The following is a 17,153-nucleotide window of genomic DNA, read 5'->3' as shown; positions in this document are numbered from 1 at the left end:
ATGTTTGTGACAATACCCCGTGTTACCTAGCTGCAGTGCTCTCGTCAAAACGGAACCTTCCATAGGTGTAGCTTCCTGTCACCACTTGCCACCTCCATCGCCCCCTACCAGCCACAGGATGCAGCAAAAACATGACAGAGGGGAGCTCTGTGAAGGTGCAGATCTCTGTGGTCCCACGAGTAGCATCTCCCTACAGACAAATAACTGATAAATAAATGCACACATAAGTTTCCACAAAGGGGATTGTAGTAGGTTTATCTTTTATTCCAATGCTGCTTGAATAAGAATGGAATAAAAATCAACACGAAGTGTCTTGGTGAATCAGTCAAGGGGTTCTTCCAAGTCTCTATTGGTGTTCCCCCTCTTTTGTTTGCAGAGCTCTGTGATGGCATCTATCTCTGCAGGAGTGAACCTGGGAGTCAGCATCACCCTGTCATAATCAAATTCTTCATCAAGTGAGAAGGGCTGCACTTCATCTCCGAGTATCTATAAAAGGTAACAAAGGAGGCAAATCATATACAATCATTGTAAATGAAGTTGAAAATATAAACTCCCTATTAATACTTAATCAAACTTTTTTTAGACTTCAGCATTCTCAGCTGATTAAGCTGTTTTTAAGTAAAGGAATAAATTCGATTATTCAGTTTGACCTAATTTAAGCCTTTTAATAAGCCCCATATCTACCATCCACATCGGAACGAATATCATTAACTAATCTGCCCACAGCAAGAATCAGAAAGTCTCTCTTACACATATTCATTATGATTTTACCACTTGTAGTGTTAGGGCTAGAGGTATATGGAAAAAGTAAGAGTTATATTAAAATGTGACAAAACATACCTTAAGATTTTGATCAACCTTAAATACACTTCATTATTTACTAAAAAAGACGTATCAATAAAACATAATATTCAAAGATAAAAACACTCTACACTTAATATACTTAATCCCTAGGTCAAATGTAGAAATTAAGACACATAGTATTATAGTAAATTAAAAAGTCCAGGATACCTTTTACCTACCCAGAATTTATAAGATATTACAGAATTTATCTATAAGTCAGAGTAGCTTCAAAGAGACATAATAATTTTGTATCTATTTATTCAAAATCTGTGAGTTTTAAAGACTCCTTAAAGGCAGGTAGTTGGAAAAGCACATACGCCAATAAACAAAAGAAGAATGTCTTAAATCTCATTGTATCACCCTTTTAAAAGCCCGTCCATAAGCAAATGGTGTGTGATACAATGAAATCATCCAGTACCTCTATAACATATATGGTGATGCTGAAATAATTGAAAACTATGGTGTAGGCAAGAATGAAAACAATACCCTGAAGCCATAATCAGCTTTAAACATTCTTACATGGAATATGAGCTCATTGAGTGGCTTTTGCAATGTGCTTGAAAATGGAGCAGATAGCTCAGACACTATGTGCTGTTATTAAAGGTGGGAAAAAAAAGAAAAACCCACAACCATGAAAAGTAGGTATCTCCTGTCTGTTCAGCAAGTTGCGTCTTCTAGTTCGGTATGCAGTGTTAACAGCAAACACCCAGCCATCTGTCATACTTTCTTAGTAAAACTAGCACACAAGCAATATTCAACCTTTAAGTTTTCACTGAAACTTTTCTTTGGGAGAAAAGACCTTTTTTAAATAAGCTAAATTAAAAAAAATTAAATTAAAAATTAAAAATAAAAACACTCAAGGCTCCATAAAAGAAGAGCTGTACGTAGGAAGCAAATCAGTCTGCAGAGTAACTGATCCATTTTGGTCACTTTCTGAGATTACATTTATCATTGCCACAAAGTGACAGTGGGGTAATATGGCTAAGAGCAGCTCAAATAAAGAAACAAACACAGTACACTCATTTCCAGAAGATAAGTGTCCTTGCCACCTCCAATTCTGCTCAGCACGGAGCCTTGCAGGCCTGGCCACGATGCCACCCTGAGTCAATCCTAACAGTTCCTGGCAGAGGATGAGGAGAAGCCCCGTCTCTACCAGCGCATCAGTCTGAGGGGATTCCTGCTGCCCTTTCATGGCCTGGTTAAAGGCCAGGTATCCACGTGTCTACCAGTGCCCGGCTGCCCGAACCCATAAGTGCCGGTGCACTAGGCCTTGGAACTCCCCTCCGATGCCCTTAAAACCTGCCTAGACTTTTCCTAGCCACTCCCAGTAGACGAAGTTACTCTGCTTTCTGGAAGAGGAGATGGCTGAGCAGAATCTTAAAGAGTAATATTGCTTAACAAGGTTGAAGGAAGAAGAGTTTGACAGACAAGAGGCATTCTCATGAGCAGGCCAAGTTGAAATAAGATGCAGAATTTCACACATGTAGATTGTCAAATAGTTCAGTGTTGTCAGAGCACAAAGGGTGAGGGAGACAGTGGCAGGAGATAAAGAGGGTGCCAGATCATGACAGGTCTTATATGCCATTTATCCTGGAGATGATGAAAAGTCAGTGACAGATTTTTTTGAAGGCAGGGTGGATTCTTGGTCACCTATGCATTTCAGGTGACTTCTTTCATTCTGATTTTAACTGAGCACTTACAATAAGACAGGTGCTAGAGACATAGGTGTGTAAAAAACAGAAAGCGCCCTCCCTGCCCTCTGAGAGATTACATCTAAAGAGGACACTTTGAAGATTAAACAGAGGGTAGAATTGGAGCCAGGAGATGAGTCGGGAGCCTGCTGAAACCATCCAGGTCAGAGAAAATGAGAACAGGGCATTGATAGCAGAGATTTGAAAATATTAGAAAGTAAAATTGGTAGCACAGGATGACTGATTTGGATATGGAACGGGAAGATGTGAAGATTCCTAATGGAATGCACAGAGATGTCAACAAGCGACTGAATACACAAACCGGAAGCTCTGAAAAAAAATCGGATGCCAGAGATACAGATTTAGAGTCATGAGCATGAAAGGTAATAACCTATAGATGAAAATGGATCCAAGTATGTAAGAGGGAAGAGCTGGAGGTTTAGCGTGGAACCGTTGAAGAACACCAACTCATAAGGGATGGATGGAGGGAAAACCCCCAATGGAGGGATGGAAAGAACAATCAGAAATACACAAAGAAGCTGAGGAGAACTGGTGAACTTCAAGTGTCAGGAAAGTTCAGTTGTGAAAAACACAGTAGAGAGAGCCATTAAAATAAAGACTGAAAAGTGTCCACCGGGATCGGCAATTACAAAGTAATTGATACTTTTACTCTGAGTATGTCCAGACAGGTGATTGGAGCTGAGAACATTTTGTAGTATACTGAATGAGGAATGAGGGATGGAAGTAGAATCAACTAGTAGAATCGAGTCTAATGGTGTATGAAGTCTGGATGGAAAGAAAGGGGGGAAAAATAGACAGTAGCCAAAGAAGGGTCCAAGGTAAAGGGAAAGTTACATGGTGTTTTGTTTTGTTTCATTTTGTTAAGGATGGGAGAGACGTGAACACGTTTACGTGCTGAAGGGAATGAAGCAATAGAGAAGAATAGAGAGGACAACTCTGGCCATGTTGTTCTACCAGAAAGTCACTCCCAGTAGGTAGTGAGGTTTTTTGGTTGATGAGTATTTATTTGTTCATTCAACATTTATTGCATGTCTACTAGATGCATAGCCCTGAACTTGGCACTAGTTCTGACATTTTTGCATTTTAATTAAGTAAGCTTATAAAGACACACATGAATGTTTTAGTCTTCTAAGACAAGGGGCATACCTATATGCAATTCAAATGAAACTAGATGCACACTGCAATTCAAAAGACATCACTGTGGTCTTCAAAACGACAGCTTTTAAAATACAATGAAATTCCAATTCTGTTCATGTACTTCAGCTGTCGGCCACCGTGGTACATTTTGGGAATTCTCTTCTTTCAAGTCAGGTTCATTTTAGGGTCCTAAGCTAAAAGACTCCAAGGTTTTAGATTACAAACTCAAATCTGATTTATTTCAAAAAGAAGAATTTGTTCAATGGGAACACCAAATCCCCCGCTATTAAACAGAAAACAACTGTGAATTAAGTTATTAACTTAATTTTTGCCTAAGGAGCTGAGAGAAATATGTGGATTTCAGGTGTCTAATTTCAAATCTAACTGAAATCTTTTTGCAGCCACTCGGGGAATAGAATCTGTACACTAGTGTAAAACTGCTGGTTTCCTTAAAATTGCTCATGTGATTATCCTAAGGGAGACACGGTTACGGGAGGAATCATTTTTATTCACAGTACCACGTAGGCAAATTAAAGAAAACAGAACTAATGCTCAACTCAAAAAAGCACCATTTAGCTTTAGGCTATCTTACAAAGTAATATGGTAAATAAACGGTCTGTATAGGTGAGAAATAGTGAAGTCCCATTATGAATTGGAAAAACGGGAGGTCTCCCATTAAAATATCACAAAGGTTTCTTCTTTGACTTCTATGGTTTGTGGGAGGAACTCACAATTTCTCGTCTTTGTAATGTGAATTCATTTTGCTATGTATAGCTGTTCAAAACTTTCAAAATTCATCAAAATAGATTAACTGGTGCAAGAACTTATTCACAAATAGAAAGTAGAAGGTTCTTGGAAAATGTTTGACTGTAAGACGGAAATGCACATGTATAAAACCAGTGATAACATTACAAAAAAAATTTTTTTTAATTGGTCCAACCCATATCAGGAAGTTATGGATTCTTATTAGGCAATTCAAGGAAGTCAGGACACGCAGGATACATTTTCATCTTTTGAAACTGAAGTCACAGAAAGCAACTTCTCCACCCCAAAACAGCCCCTTGGTAGGCTCTTATTTGAGTCTACAGGACATATTTGCTGGACATATTTGGCAGGACATATTTGCTGGAAATTGATGATTATGTCCTTTTACCGGTATCGGACGCTTTAAAATAAGATTAATACTTTTAAACCAAGGCAGAGTTGGTGTAACATTATGATTCTAGACAGTTCTGAAAAGTTTCTCTAACAAATAGTGGTCAGAAATAAAAATCCCAGCCGAGATATTACTCTGTATATTCAAAAAAACCACCAGAAGTTATTCATCTATGTCTCATGAGTTTGCCAACACAAAAATTGTTTATATCATTTTGATTCCAACATTAAGAAGTGTTCACATTTTCTAGGAAGAAATTTAAGTTCCTTTTGAAGATACAATCATATACAGGTTTTAAATTACATTTTACTGGCTACTTGATAGATTCCAGGAATCACTCAGGTTTTTGTTTTAAACCATCCACTAAAACCATTTATAAAAATGTCTATAATGGCACTAGGTGCCATGATCACTGGTTGGTCCAGTAATTTGTATGGTCACAACTAAAGTCAAGAACATGCACCAGTCTTTAAAACAAAAAAAGATAGAAATAACCTTGTAATTTTAGCTTCTTACTACTCAGCAAAAGCAATCCATATTCCAAAAAGCACATTGAAAAGTGGCTGTCCCTACCAGTTTATCTGGTAACCAATTTAGGGATTTACTATAAACCTACAAGCATCCTACACATATGTTTGTGTTAACAGTGAATAAAGTTCTATGATAAAGAGCAATTAAAAATTGAAATATGTGGATTATTTCTGATTGAAGGACTGCTTCCATAATAAAATATCTGCAAGTGACAAGACTAGTACCTGAATAATCAAATAACCAAGAAACAGCCTAGGGGTTTCACTAGGAAGCAATAATAAAGAGTCCTCAACAACCTCTTGTACCTGATCCCCTTCTACCTTAGAGTAAAAAGAGTGATAAAGGTCACACCCAGCACCGCCAGCAGCCTCCCTTGGTGCCAGTTTGTTAAGTGTATGTAGAAGAGTTGCAAATGATGGCAAAAGGTGACTTTCAGGTTGTGCATGTGGGAGAGTAAACGTGTGGCAGATTCCGTTCTACCCCGCTAGTGAAGCAAATGGTTAGATGGCATTTCCCAGACTCCCTTTGTGGCTAGATAGGAACATGTGACTAAGTGGGTGCCAATGGAACGTGAGCAGAAATAAACAGCCCTGAGTCCTAAGCCTTAGGGAAACATGCCGCCCCCATGCTCTCATCCCCTGCCCCTCCAGGTAGGATGGTGACCTGACTTGGAACAAGCACGTGAGAGGAATGTCCTACGGCATAGGGAAGTTCCCCAGAGAAGGACCCAGGGCCCCTAACAACCCCAGGGAACAGAGCCCCCTGCCCACTTTAAAGACCCTCCACAGAATGTTACACGAGAGAAATAAACTTCTACCTCCTCTAGCCACTGACTCACTGTTCAGATTCTCCACTGTAGCAGCCTGGCTTTACCTTAACAAATACAAGATGTCTATAGGACCTTGGAAACAATACTAAAAAGAAAAAAGGCCAGGTCAGACTAAAAGAGATAAGAAAACCGTCTGTCCTTTCTATCCTGTGGTCTCTAGGTAGCACTGTCCTGTAGCATGGCATACATCGTGAAACAAAAATAATTTCCACATAAATACACAATTGCTGTCTGTATTTAAAAAGAAACATATACATTATAGATAGATGGCAGTGAGAGGGACCCCATTAAGCAATGTGAATTCTACATTTTCCCAAATCTGAGGAAACTACAAAAGCACACAGGTATAGTAGCATTTCCAGGAAAGGACTCGTTACAACATCAAGGCAATTTCGAGACTGAATTCTCTGTGGAGTACCTCTTCCCTTTGTTTGTCTGCTCCTTTCACGGTGGATCTTGGCTTTACTCCAGAGGTAAGAGGCTGGGCCATGGAAGGAATATAAGAAGAAACACTGGTGCTTACATCCTGCTCCACTTCTCCTGGTAGCAGCAGCAAATCTGTTGGATACAAAATATTTCACTGATCCTTTCACCAAGTTCACAATTGACTTTAATCATCTAAAAAGTCTATAATAGTCAAAAGAATGAGGCAAATATGCTCAAATAAAGTAGGTCCATTTCACAATGTCTGTCGTTATTTGGGCAAGAGATTCCTCTTTCTAATAAAGTAGAAGTCCTTGGTGCATTTATTTTTATCTTATTATTGCAAAATTAAATTCCATCCAAAAGGTCTGACAAAAATATTGTTTGGGAGTAACCTCCAAACCCAATTTCCACTTTCTATAGGAAAATAAGGCAAGAAGAGCCTCTTTTTGCCTCATTTTCCCATATTTTCCTGAGGGGTGAAGAGAAAGGAAATGGAGTCCTGATTTCATCCTCTAATAATATGGCAGTATTTCAAAAACACAAAACAAAAAAATACTAGAAAACAATGATGCCCAGGGAAAGAACTTTAGCTTTCAGCAGGAAAATGAACTACTCTGTCATATTCAGAATGCACGTCCTAATTTTCAACATTTGCAAACAGCTACATTGTGTTTCTGGCTTGTTTAGCACAATTACAAGAATTCAATAACCACTTTTGATTTTCTGATCGATCCATTATAAGCAGATGTGTTCCCTTAGTTTTGCATGTGTGACAGAACATGGAAGCATCACAGACAACTGATGATCTTCCACCGCTTTCTTTAAGAAGGACAAAAAAACAAATCGAAGTACAACAGGTTTCCGCCTCAGTCGAAATTTTCATAGGAGCAGAAGGGCTGCTGGCACTCGCCAATAACTTGCAGCTGGCTCAGGATGCTGCTGTCTGCTACTCAGTAAGGATCCTAATGAAGACACTACTTCTCAGTGGAAGTGATTAATTAGCAACAGACATGCCTTAGCTGTTGCCAATGGCAGTATATACAGGGAGATAATGGAGCAGGTACGAATGTTCAAAAACTAAAACTTACTTGAAATATGTCTCTCACCACTGCATATATCACCGTCACAAAAAAAAACATAATTACAAAATTCTTAAGACTCCAGCAACAGAGAACATAGTCAGCCTAGAAACTCAGCATGTGGGTAGGGGATGGTGAAGAAGGCAGTTTTATGATTAACTATTGAAACTTTAAAATATGACCTAATTAACTAGCAGAAGTAAAAACAGTAATAGTCACCTCTTATGAGCTGACATTCTATATGCATTAACTCAGCGGAACCTCCCAACAGCTCTAGTATTTCCCATTTTATAGGCAAGGAGCTATAAGCACTGAGAATAACCATGGTGCCACAGCTAGAAAGCGGCAGAGCAGGGCAGTCTGTTTGCAGAGTTCATACTCTTAAGCCCACGATATCACATTATGAACTTCTTTTAAATAAACATTTTTATTACGTATGGTATTTAAATACACCACAGTATACATCCAAACTCAGAGTTGAGAAATGTCACTACAATAGTATATTAGCATAGTACTCAGTGTCAAGTACACTTACACATTTTATCTGACAGAAGTAATATTTTTAAATTCAATAAAGTTGGTGGAAAGATTGGCTTTCTAATATATCTATTTATTAGTTCAAAGCCACATTCCCTCATTGAGCTCCCCGGTATCACTGCCTAGAATTCATACAAGCCTGGTTAGGGGCTGGCATAACAAAGGCAAAAAGAGAAAGGTTAAAGCCTCTAAATGTAAAAACCAATATGTACCAGACCCATTTGCTGCCAGTGCAAACATCAGTTCAAGTATGAGATCGAAATCAATTCTGCTTTGAGAAAGAATCCATCAAATACCATCAACAACCAAGGTAAAAAGGCAGCTCAGAAAGAAAATAAATAATCACCGGAAAATAAACTTAAAGACATGGAAATATGTGACTTAAATGACAGAGAATTCAAGATTGCAGTTCTGGAAAAACTCAAGGAGATGCAAGAAAACTCAGATACGCAGTTTAATGAACTCAGAAATAAAATCAATGAACAAAATGAATACTTTATCATAGAGATTGAAACTTTGAAAAAGAACCAAATAGAAATTCTGGAGCTGAATAACTCAATAAAAAAAAGATGAAGAATGAAATAGTGAGCTTAGGAAATAGAGTTGACCAGATGGAAGAAAGAATTAGTGATATCAAAAATAGAAATTTGGAAATGACACAGATGGAAGAAGAGAGAGACTTGAGAGTTAAAATAAATGAAAGAACTCTACAAGAACTATCTGACTCCATCAGAAAGAGCAACATAAGATTAATGGGTATACCAGAAGGAGAAGAGAGGGAGAAGGGAACATAGAGCCTATTCAAACAAACCTCTGGAAAGAACTGGATCCTCACTTGATCTTAGCCAAAAGGCCGAGAAGAGATAGAACTGGATCCTCAAATCCAAGAAGCAAACAGACCCCTAATTATCTCCATCAAAAAAGTCCTTCTCCAAAGCACATCATATTAAAACTTTCAAAAATTAATGACAAAGAATTCTCAAGGCAGCCAGGGAAAAGAAGATGGTAACCTATAAAGGAACGCCCATTTGATTATCATCAGATGTTTCAGCAGAAAGTCTACAAGCCAGGAGGGAGTGGAACCAAATATTCAAACTATTGAAAGAGAGAAATTACCAGTCAAGAATAATGTATCCAGCAAAGTAATCCTTTAAATATGGAGGAGTAATAAGGATCTTTCCAGACATACAGAAGCTGAGGGAATTTTCGACAAGGCCTGCATTATAGGAATATTAAAGGGAGGTTATTCTACCTGAAACAAAAGACAAAAGGATACAAAACAATGAGTAAGATGACTAACAAACAGACAGAAGCAGGAAATTGCAACCCCTATTCAGAATAGGGCACTATACACTTAAACATAACATAAAGGTTAAAGGAGGTGAAAACATTTTAAAAAAGAGAGAAGAAGACAATTGCTAATGCAACTCAGAAATAAAATCACAGCATAAATAGGGGTAATCTCTGGCAACAAAAACATAAAAGCAGAGGGGGCAAACGTCTGAATTTTCAAAGAGGAATGGAGATAAGATGTACGTAGAAGAAGAAGTACTACTGTACATGTGAAACTTTTTTTAACATAGAATTAATAATAATCACACACACAAAACAACCCGGAACTGAGATACGTAACATTTTTAAAAAGGAAACAGAGGGGGAAATCGTACACTATCATCAAACTAAAATAACAGACATAAACACAAGGACAAAGAAATAATGGGGACACTAAGCTCCAAGAAAACAAAAGATAAAATCGCTATACGAAATCCTCATATATCAATAATCACCCTAAATATAAATGGTCTGAACTCACCAATAAAAAGGCCTAGAGTAGTAGACAGGATTAAAAAAAAAACAAAACAAAAAAAAACTCAATCATATACTGCCTTGAGGCGACACGTCAGTTACAAGGCCAAATATAGACTCAAAGTGAAAGGGTGGAAAACAATACTCCAAGCACATAGCATCCAGAGGAAAGCAGATATATCCATACTTATATCTGATGAAATAAACTCCAAAATAAAAAAAGTAATAAAGAGACAAAGATGGACATTTCATAATGATAAAGGGGACAATACATCAAAAAGACATAACACTTATCAATCAATGTATATGCTCCCGGAGAGAGCCAAAATATATAAAGCAACTACTAAGAGAACTGAAGGGAGAAACTGACAGAAACACAGTTATAATAGGGGACCTAAATACTCCATTGACAGCTATGGATAGAGCATCCAAACAGAAAATCAGTAAGGAAATACCAGCCTTACATGACACATTAGGCCAAATGGACAAGATCAACATTTACAGAGCTTTTCATCCCGGAACACCAGATTATACATTCTTCTCTAGTTCACATGGAACATTCTCAAGGATAGGACATGTTGGCACACAAAACAATCCTCAACAAATTTAAGATCAAAATCATACCAAGCATATTCTCTGAACAAAATGCTTTGGAATTAAAGATCAACTACAAAAAGAAAGGAAAACCACAAATATAGGGACATTAAACAACATGCTACTAAAAATGACTGGGTCAAAGAAGAAATAAAAGGACAGATCAAAAGAAACATAGAAACAAATGAGACTGAAAATACATTGTATCAAAACTTTTGGGATGCTGCAAAAGAGGTAACATGAGGGAAATTTATATCATTACAGGCCTATCTCAAGAAATGAGAGAAATCCCAAATAGCCAACCTAACATTACATCTTAAAGAACTACAAAAAGAAGAACAAATGACGCCCAAAATCAGCAGAAGGAAGGAAATAATAAAAATTGGAGCAGAATTCAATGAAATAGAAAACAAAAAGACAATAGAAAAAAATTAATGCAACAAGGAGTTGGTTCTTTGAAAAGATTAATAAAATTGACAAACCCCTGCCTAAACTCACTAAGAAAAAAAGACAAAAGACACAAATAAACAAAATAAAAAATAAAAAAGAAGTTATGACAGCACAGAAATACAAAAGACCATACAAGAATCCTATGAAAAGATCATATGCCACCAACTTCAATAACCTAGCGGAAATGGACAAGTTCTTAGAAATATTTAACCTTCCCAGACTGAATCACAAAGAACTTGAAAATCTAAATAGACCGATCAACACAAAGAAAATTGAAACAGTCATCCAAAACCTCCCAAATAGCAAAAGTCCAGGACCAAAAAGCTTCACTAGTGAATTCTACCAAATTATTCATAGATGATTTAATACCTGTCCTTCTCAAACTCTTCCAAAAAATTGAAGAGGAGTAAATACATTCTATCTCATTTTATGAGGTCAACATTATTACCCTGATACCAAAACCTGGTAAGGGTAACACAAAAAAAGAAAACTACAGACCAACATCTCTGATGATTACAGATGTAAAAATCCTAAACAGAATACTAGCAAATCAAATACAACAATACATTAAAAAGATTATACATCATGATCAAGTAAGGTTCATTCCAGGGGCACGAGGATGGTTCAATATACACAAATGGATCAATGTAATATATCACATAAACAAACTAAAGGATAAAAATCATATGATCATATCAATAGATGTAGAAAAAGCATTTGACAAGATACAACAACTATTTATGATTAAAAGACTTAATAAAATGGGTACAGAAGGAAAGTACAGTAGTACCTTGGTTTTTTAATGTCTCCATTGACGAACATTTCGGTTTACAAACGCCGTAAATTTTATGGATCTATGGTATCATAAGATAGTAAAATTCATGCTAAATTTGCAGTTTTAGGGGTTGATTTTAAAGGTCTGGAATGGATTAATCCATTTTGCATTACTTTCTATGGGGAAACTGCACCTTGGTTTTCGAACATTTCAGAACTCGAACGGTCTTCCAGAACAGATTATGTTCGAAAACCGAGGTACCACTGTACTTCAACATAATAAAGCCCATTTGTGGAAAACCCTCAGGTTTGGCAAAAACAAAAGCTTCTCCTCCAAGATCAGGAAAAAGACAAGGATACCCCCTCTCACCACTGTTATTCAAAATAGTATTGGAAGGCCTAGCCAGATACTAGATACAAGCTCTAAAATTCTGTTTTTCATTTAATCCACTGCCAATTTTATCAGTAACGATGAATACTATCACTTGTTTGTCGTGAAGAGATAGGCTCCCTGCATTCATTTCTGAGAGCCATAGTTTGTCATTCTTTCAAGTAGAAATGTTGATCCATGAAAGAAATAAAGGAAAAACTAGTTCAGCATACCACTCAATCACAGAAGTGTTTTTCCATGAGATAACAGTTGTATTTTAGTATGTAGAGACGTACTTAATACATACTTACTATTTCAGCACACAAAACATTGAACTCAAGGATCAAGATTTAATAAAATTAATCATTTTTGCCACTTCATCAGACATTTTTCCATGGAAACCACCATTTGAACTACAAATTCATGACACTGAAGATTATAATGACGACTAGCATAGTTTGGTGTCATTATCTTGATTCACGCTAAGTTACCAGCATCTTTATCCATCATTGCTTTTGTAACTTTAGTACAAACATCAACACATTTGACCTCTAGACCTTAGGGTTTCCCAAGGATTTCCCAGACCACATCCCCAGGAGTCTGCCAGTCTGGCTAATATCAGCCCAACCCTCTCACCAACAATACTAGAAAAGTTGAATAAATTACAACATTCAACTATTTAAAGACATTGGAGAGCTACCAGTGCAGCCCAGGATTTGAGAGGCCAAGATCTCAGAGAAGGAAAATACTGAGATGTGAGTATGAGACTAAGCTGCTTTCCAAATCATAAATCATGGCATTTACTGATTTGCAAACAGAGGCTGAGAAGCCGAGACACTACAAAAAAATAAAAAATAAAAAAATTAAGGACAAGAAGGAGGAGGAGGTAGAGTGGGAGGAGAAGGAGAAAAAGCCAAGAAGCTTAGCAGAGCAACCAACATATTCACAGTACAGTGAAGATAAAAATTAGAGTTCAGGGCCTCCAAGAAGGAGGGGCTGTGATTTACCTTGAAGGGCTATCCCGTAGAGGTAAACAAGAACTAGAAGTAGAGGAGCCCTCACAACGCCTAAAAGCTAGTCCCAAATCAACTCAATCCCAGATTGGATTAAAGAGATCTATTCCTACTCTAATTGCTAGTAAAATGTTGAAGAAGTGGTTCTGTAAAAGAAGATAATATCATCTGGAGCCTAACACAATTTTTTATATACAGTGTTCAGCATTCAAACAAAAACTACCGGGTATACAAAGATATCAGATCAAAAGGAGATATTAATAATATAAAATGGACCCACAGGACATCTCAGGCATTAGAATTATGAGACAAGAACTTTAAAATAGCTGATTAATGTATTTCAAAAAATACAATACAGAATGGAGAATTTCAGAACTAAACTCTATAAAAATAGATATCCTAGATCTCTTTTTAAAACTACAATAACTAAAATATTGAGGACTTTATCAGCAGACTAGACATAATTCAAGAAAGGATAAGTGAAATAAAATATAGATAGTAGATAATACTCCAACTGAAGCAAGAATGGAAATTAGAACAGGATGGAAAATGCAGGAAAGAGCATAAGAGACATATGGTATATGTAAAAAGGTTAAGGCACAGATAATATGTGAAGAGATAACAGCAAGAATTTCCTAACACAAGAATCTCTACAAACCCCAAACAACATAAATACAAATAAAACAATACCAGGGCATAGTGAAATTACTGAAAAACAAAGACTAAAAGAAAATCACAAAAGCAGCCAAATGAGGAGAAAAAAACATATTGTCTCCAAAGGAACAACAATCAGATTGACATCTGGTTTTTCAACAGTTTTCAGTAATTAAGACCAGAAAAGAATAGAATAGGCAAGAAAAAAAGAACATATCACTGGCAGGACAAGTAGAAAACAAAATAGTAAGGTAATAGGTTTAAAGCCAAATAAATCAGAAACTTCATTAAATGTAAATGGACTAAATACTTCAATTAAAAGACAAAGTTTTAGAATATATATGTGTATGTGTGTGTGCACAGATGCATATGTACAAACAATATACCGTTTTCAGGAGACACATTAACCAAAACCTACTTTGAGGAAAAAAATTCCGAAAAAAATAAAGTGGAAGTGTAAAAGAAGAAAGATAACTGCCATCCAAGGAGAAGGTGGGGAAGATCAGGGAAGATTTACTTCATGGGTGAGGGTGGCATTTGACAACGATAATAAATCATATCCCTCCACCTCCAGGCACAGAAATAAAAGAGAAATAAACACAGGAGTCAGAAAGATGGAGACAAAAATATGAACTTTGTAGCTAATGGAGCTGAACTTAAAAATGGAGCTTGTCCTACAGTCACAATCGGGCTTTTGATTTGTCCAGCTTTCCTCCCAAATCTAGACCTTGGGCTATCCCACCTGAGAGAAATCCTGCATAGCTAACACATATCCAGTCAGGTATGAGAACTATTTCGCATCCATACAGCCCTTAGAATAGGGACTTGGAGAATGCCTCTGGACAAGTACCTCCAGACTTGTCTAGAGATGGTTCTCAGCTTCAATTGCACATTAAAATCACCCAGGGAGCTTTAAAAATTGCCAATGCCCAACACACATGCCAGACAACTGAGACAGAATCTCCAGGTATCGTTACATGTTTTAAGTTCCTCAAGTGATTCCAATGTGTCTTGAAGGTTGAAAACTAGGAAATAAGACAGGCGTAGGCCCCATCTAAAATATGTTTATTATCAGAAATGTGCCACAAACAAAGAAGGACATATACCTTCCAAACAGCATGAACCCAAAAGAAGAAATGAAAGGGCTGAACCATATGTACTTTCTTTTCCCAATCTCTCCAATTAGATAAAGCCTTTATTTTTCCCTTAAGGAGAAATTGGCAGAGGAATTGTGAAAGGACAGAATTATCTTCTCCTCTTCTCAGGAATAGAATGGAAGTTTCCTTATGCAATCGTGAAGCCTGGAAATCACATTTGCCCTTCCGGTTGACATGGCTTTCGAGCTGGAGCTTAATAAATGGTTAAATATGCACATATAAAAATTGGAGGAACTGGAATACAGGAACAATATGAAGCAAGAATTATTCCCTGTGTTTTTAGTGATCTTCTAGGCAACGAAAGAATGATTTTTAACAATTCTAAGTAAAATAAATGAAATGCTTAAACTATAAGTTGGGTGAAATACGCCATCTCCTAGCTAAGGACCTTTATACATGCTGTTCCTTATGCTGTTGCTCTACTCTCTTACCCACCCACTCCCAGCATCACTCTATCCCCCTCATCTAGTTAAAGGTTACACATCCTTTAGATTTCAACCTCTCAGAGAGCTTTAACTGATCCCACAGACAAATTTACGTTCCCGTTACATATGTATTTTCTCCTAAGAGCTAGAATAATTTGTAATTATATATTTATGATTATCTGGTTAATGTTTGATTCTTCCAATATAATATGAATTCCATGAGAACAGGAACCAAATCTGTTTTATTCCGCATTATATCACAGTTGTTAAATATTTGTTGAATAAGAGTCCCAAGTCATTCATAGGCTTCATAAAACTGCTTAAAGTTGCAGATAAGAAAATAATTTTTAAATTAAATTAATTAGAGTGACGTTGGTTAATAAAATTATATAATTTTCAAGTGTACACTATTATAATACATCATATGCATTGTATGCTGCACTGTGTGCTCTTCACCATATACTTGACCCCCTTTACCCTCTTCAAACTCTACCCACTTCCCCTGTGGTAACCACTAAACTGTTGTCTGTCTCAGTGAGTTTTTTGTTTGTTTTGTTTTGTTTGTTCATTTGTTGCTTTCTGTTTTATATCCCATATATCAGTGAAATCATATGATTCTTGTCCTTTTCCATTTGACATATTTTGCTCAGCAAGACACTCTCAAGATCTATCCATATAGTTGCAAATGGCAGTGTTTCATCTTTTCTTATAGCCGAGTAATATTCCATTGTATATATGTACCACATCTTCTTTACCCAGTCATCCATCAAAGGACACTTGGGTTGCTTCCACATCTTGGCCATCATGACTAATGCTGCAAAGAACATAAGGGTACATATGTCTTTACCAATAAATGTTTTCAGATTTTTTGGGGGGTAGATACCCAGAAGAGGGATTGCTGGGTCATATGGTAATTCTATTCTTAATTTTTTGAGGAATCCCCATACTGTTTTCCATAGTGGCTGTACCAATTTAAATTCTCACCAGCAATGTATGAGGGTTCCTTTGTCTCCACATCCTCTCCAAGACTTGTTATTACTTGTCTTGTTGATAACTGCCATTCTAACAGGTGTGAGGTGGTATCTCACTGTGGTTTTGATTAGCATTTCCCTAATAGCAGGTAAAGTTGAGCAATTTTTCATATATCTGTTGGCCGTTTGTATGTCTTCTTGGGAGAAGTGTCTGTTCAGGTCTTCTGCCCATTTTTTAATTGGATTGTTTGTTTTTTGTTGTTGCTGAGTTTATGAGTTCTTCATATATTTTGGATATTAGCCCCCTACCAGGGGTGTTTGCAAATATTTTCTCCCATTTGATTGGTTGCCTCTTTATTTTGTTGATAGTTTCTCTTAATGTGCAGAAGCGTTTTCAGTTTGATATAGTCTCATTCAGTTATTTTTGCTTTTATTTCCCTTGCCTTTAGGGTCAACATCATATAATCCTCTCCTAGATCAAGGTCTATAAGTTTAGTACCTATATTTTCTTCTGTGCATTTAATTGTTTCAGGTCTTTTATTTGGCTCTTTGATCCATTTTGAGTTAATTTTGGTGTATGGTGTCAAATAGCAGTCTAATTTTATTCTTTTGCATGTGGCTTCCCAATTTTCCCGGCACCATTTATTGAAGAGGCTTTATTTGCTCCATTTTATGTTTTTGATTCTTTT

At 36.8% G+C, this 17,153-nt stretch overlaps 1 protein-coding gene across 5 annotated transcripts in view; it reads right to left on the bottom strand.

The window, feature by feature from the left end:
- Nucleotides 1–243: 243 nt before the first annotated feature.
- The window catches only part of IFTAP (intraflagellar transport associated protein), a 58,470-nt gene continuing 41,560 nt past the window's right edge, over nucleotides 244–17,153 (bottom strand). For all 5 annotated transcript variants that reach the window (XM_019738612.3, XM_074336226.2, XM_019738610.3 and 2 more), the window contains 2 exons: nucleotides 6,627–6,766; nucleotides 244–486 (listed from right to left, as the gene is read on the bottom strand). In XM_019738612.3, coding sequence (XP_019594171.2) covers nucleotides 322–486; nucleotides 6,627–6,766 — 305 coding nt within the window. In that variant the 3' untranslated portion in view covers nucleotides 244–321. The remainder of the gene's footprint in view (nucleotides 487–6,626; nucleotides 6,767–17,153) is intronic.

The sequence above is a fragment of the Rhinolophus sinicus genome, chromosome 14, assembly GCF_057876585.1.
Source record: "Rhinolophus sinicus isolate RSI-liver-muscle chromosome 14, RSI-T2T, whole genome shotgun sequence".
Classification (NCBI taxonomy): Eukaryota; Metazoa; Chordata; class Mammalia; order Chiroptera; family Rhinolophidae; genus Rhinolophus; species Rhinolophus sinicus.
Note: the sequence above shows the minus strand (reverse complement) of the source record. Positions and strands in the feature narration are given on the sequence as shown.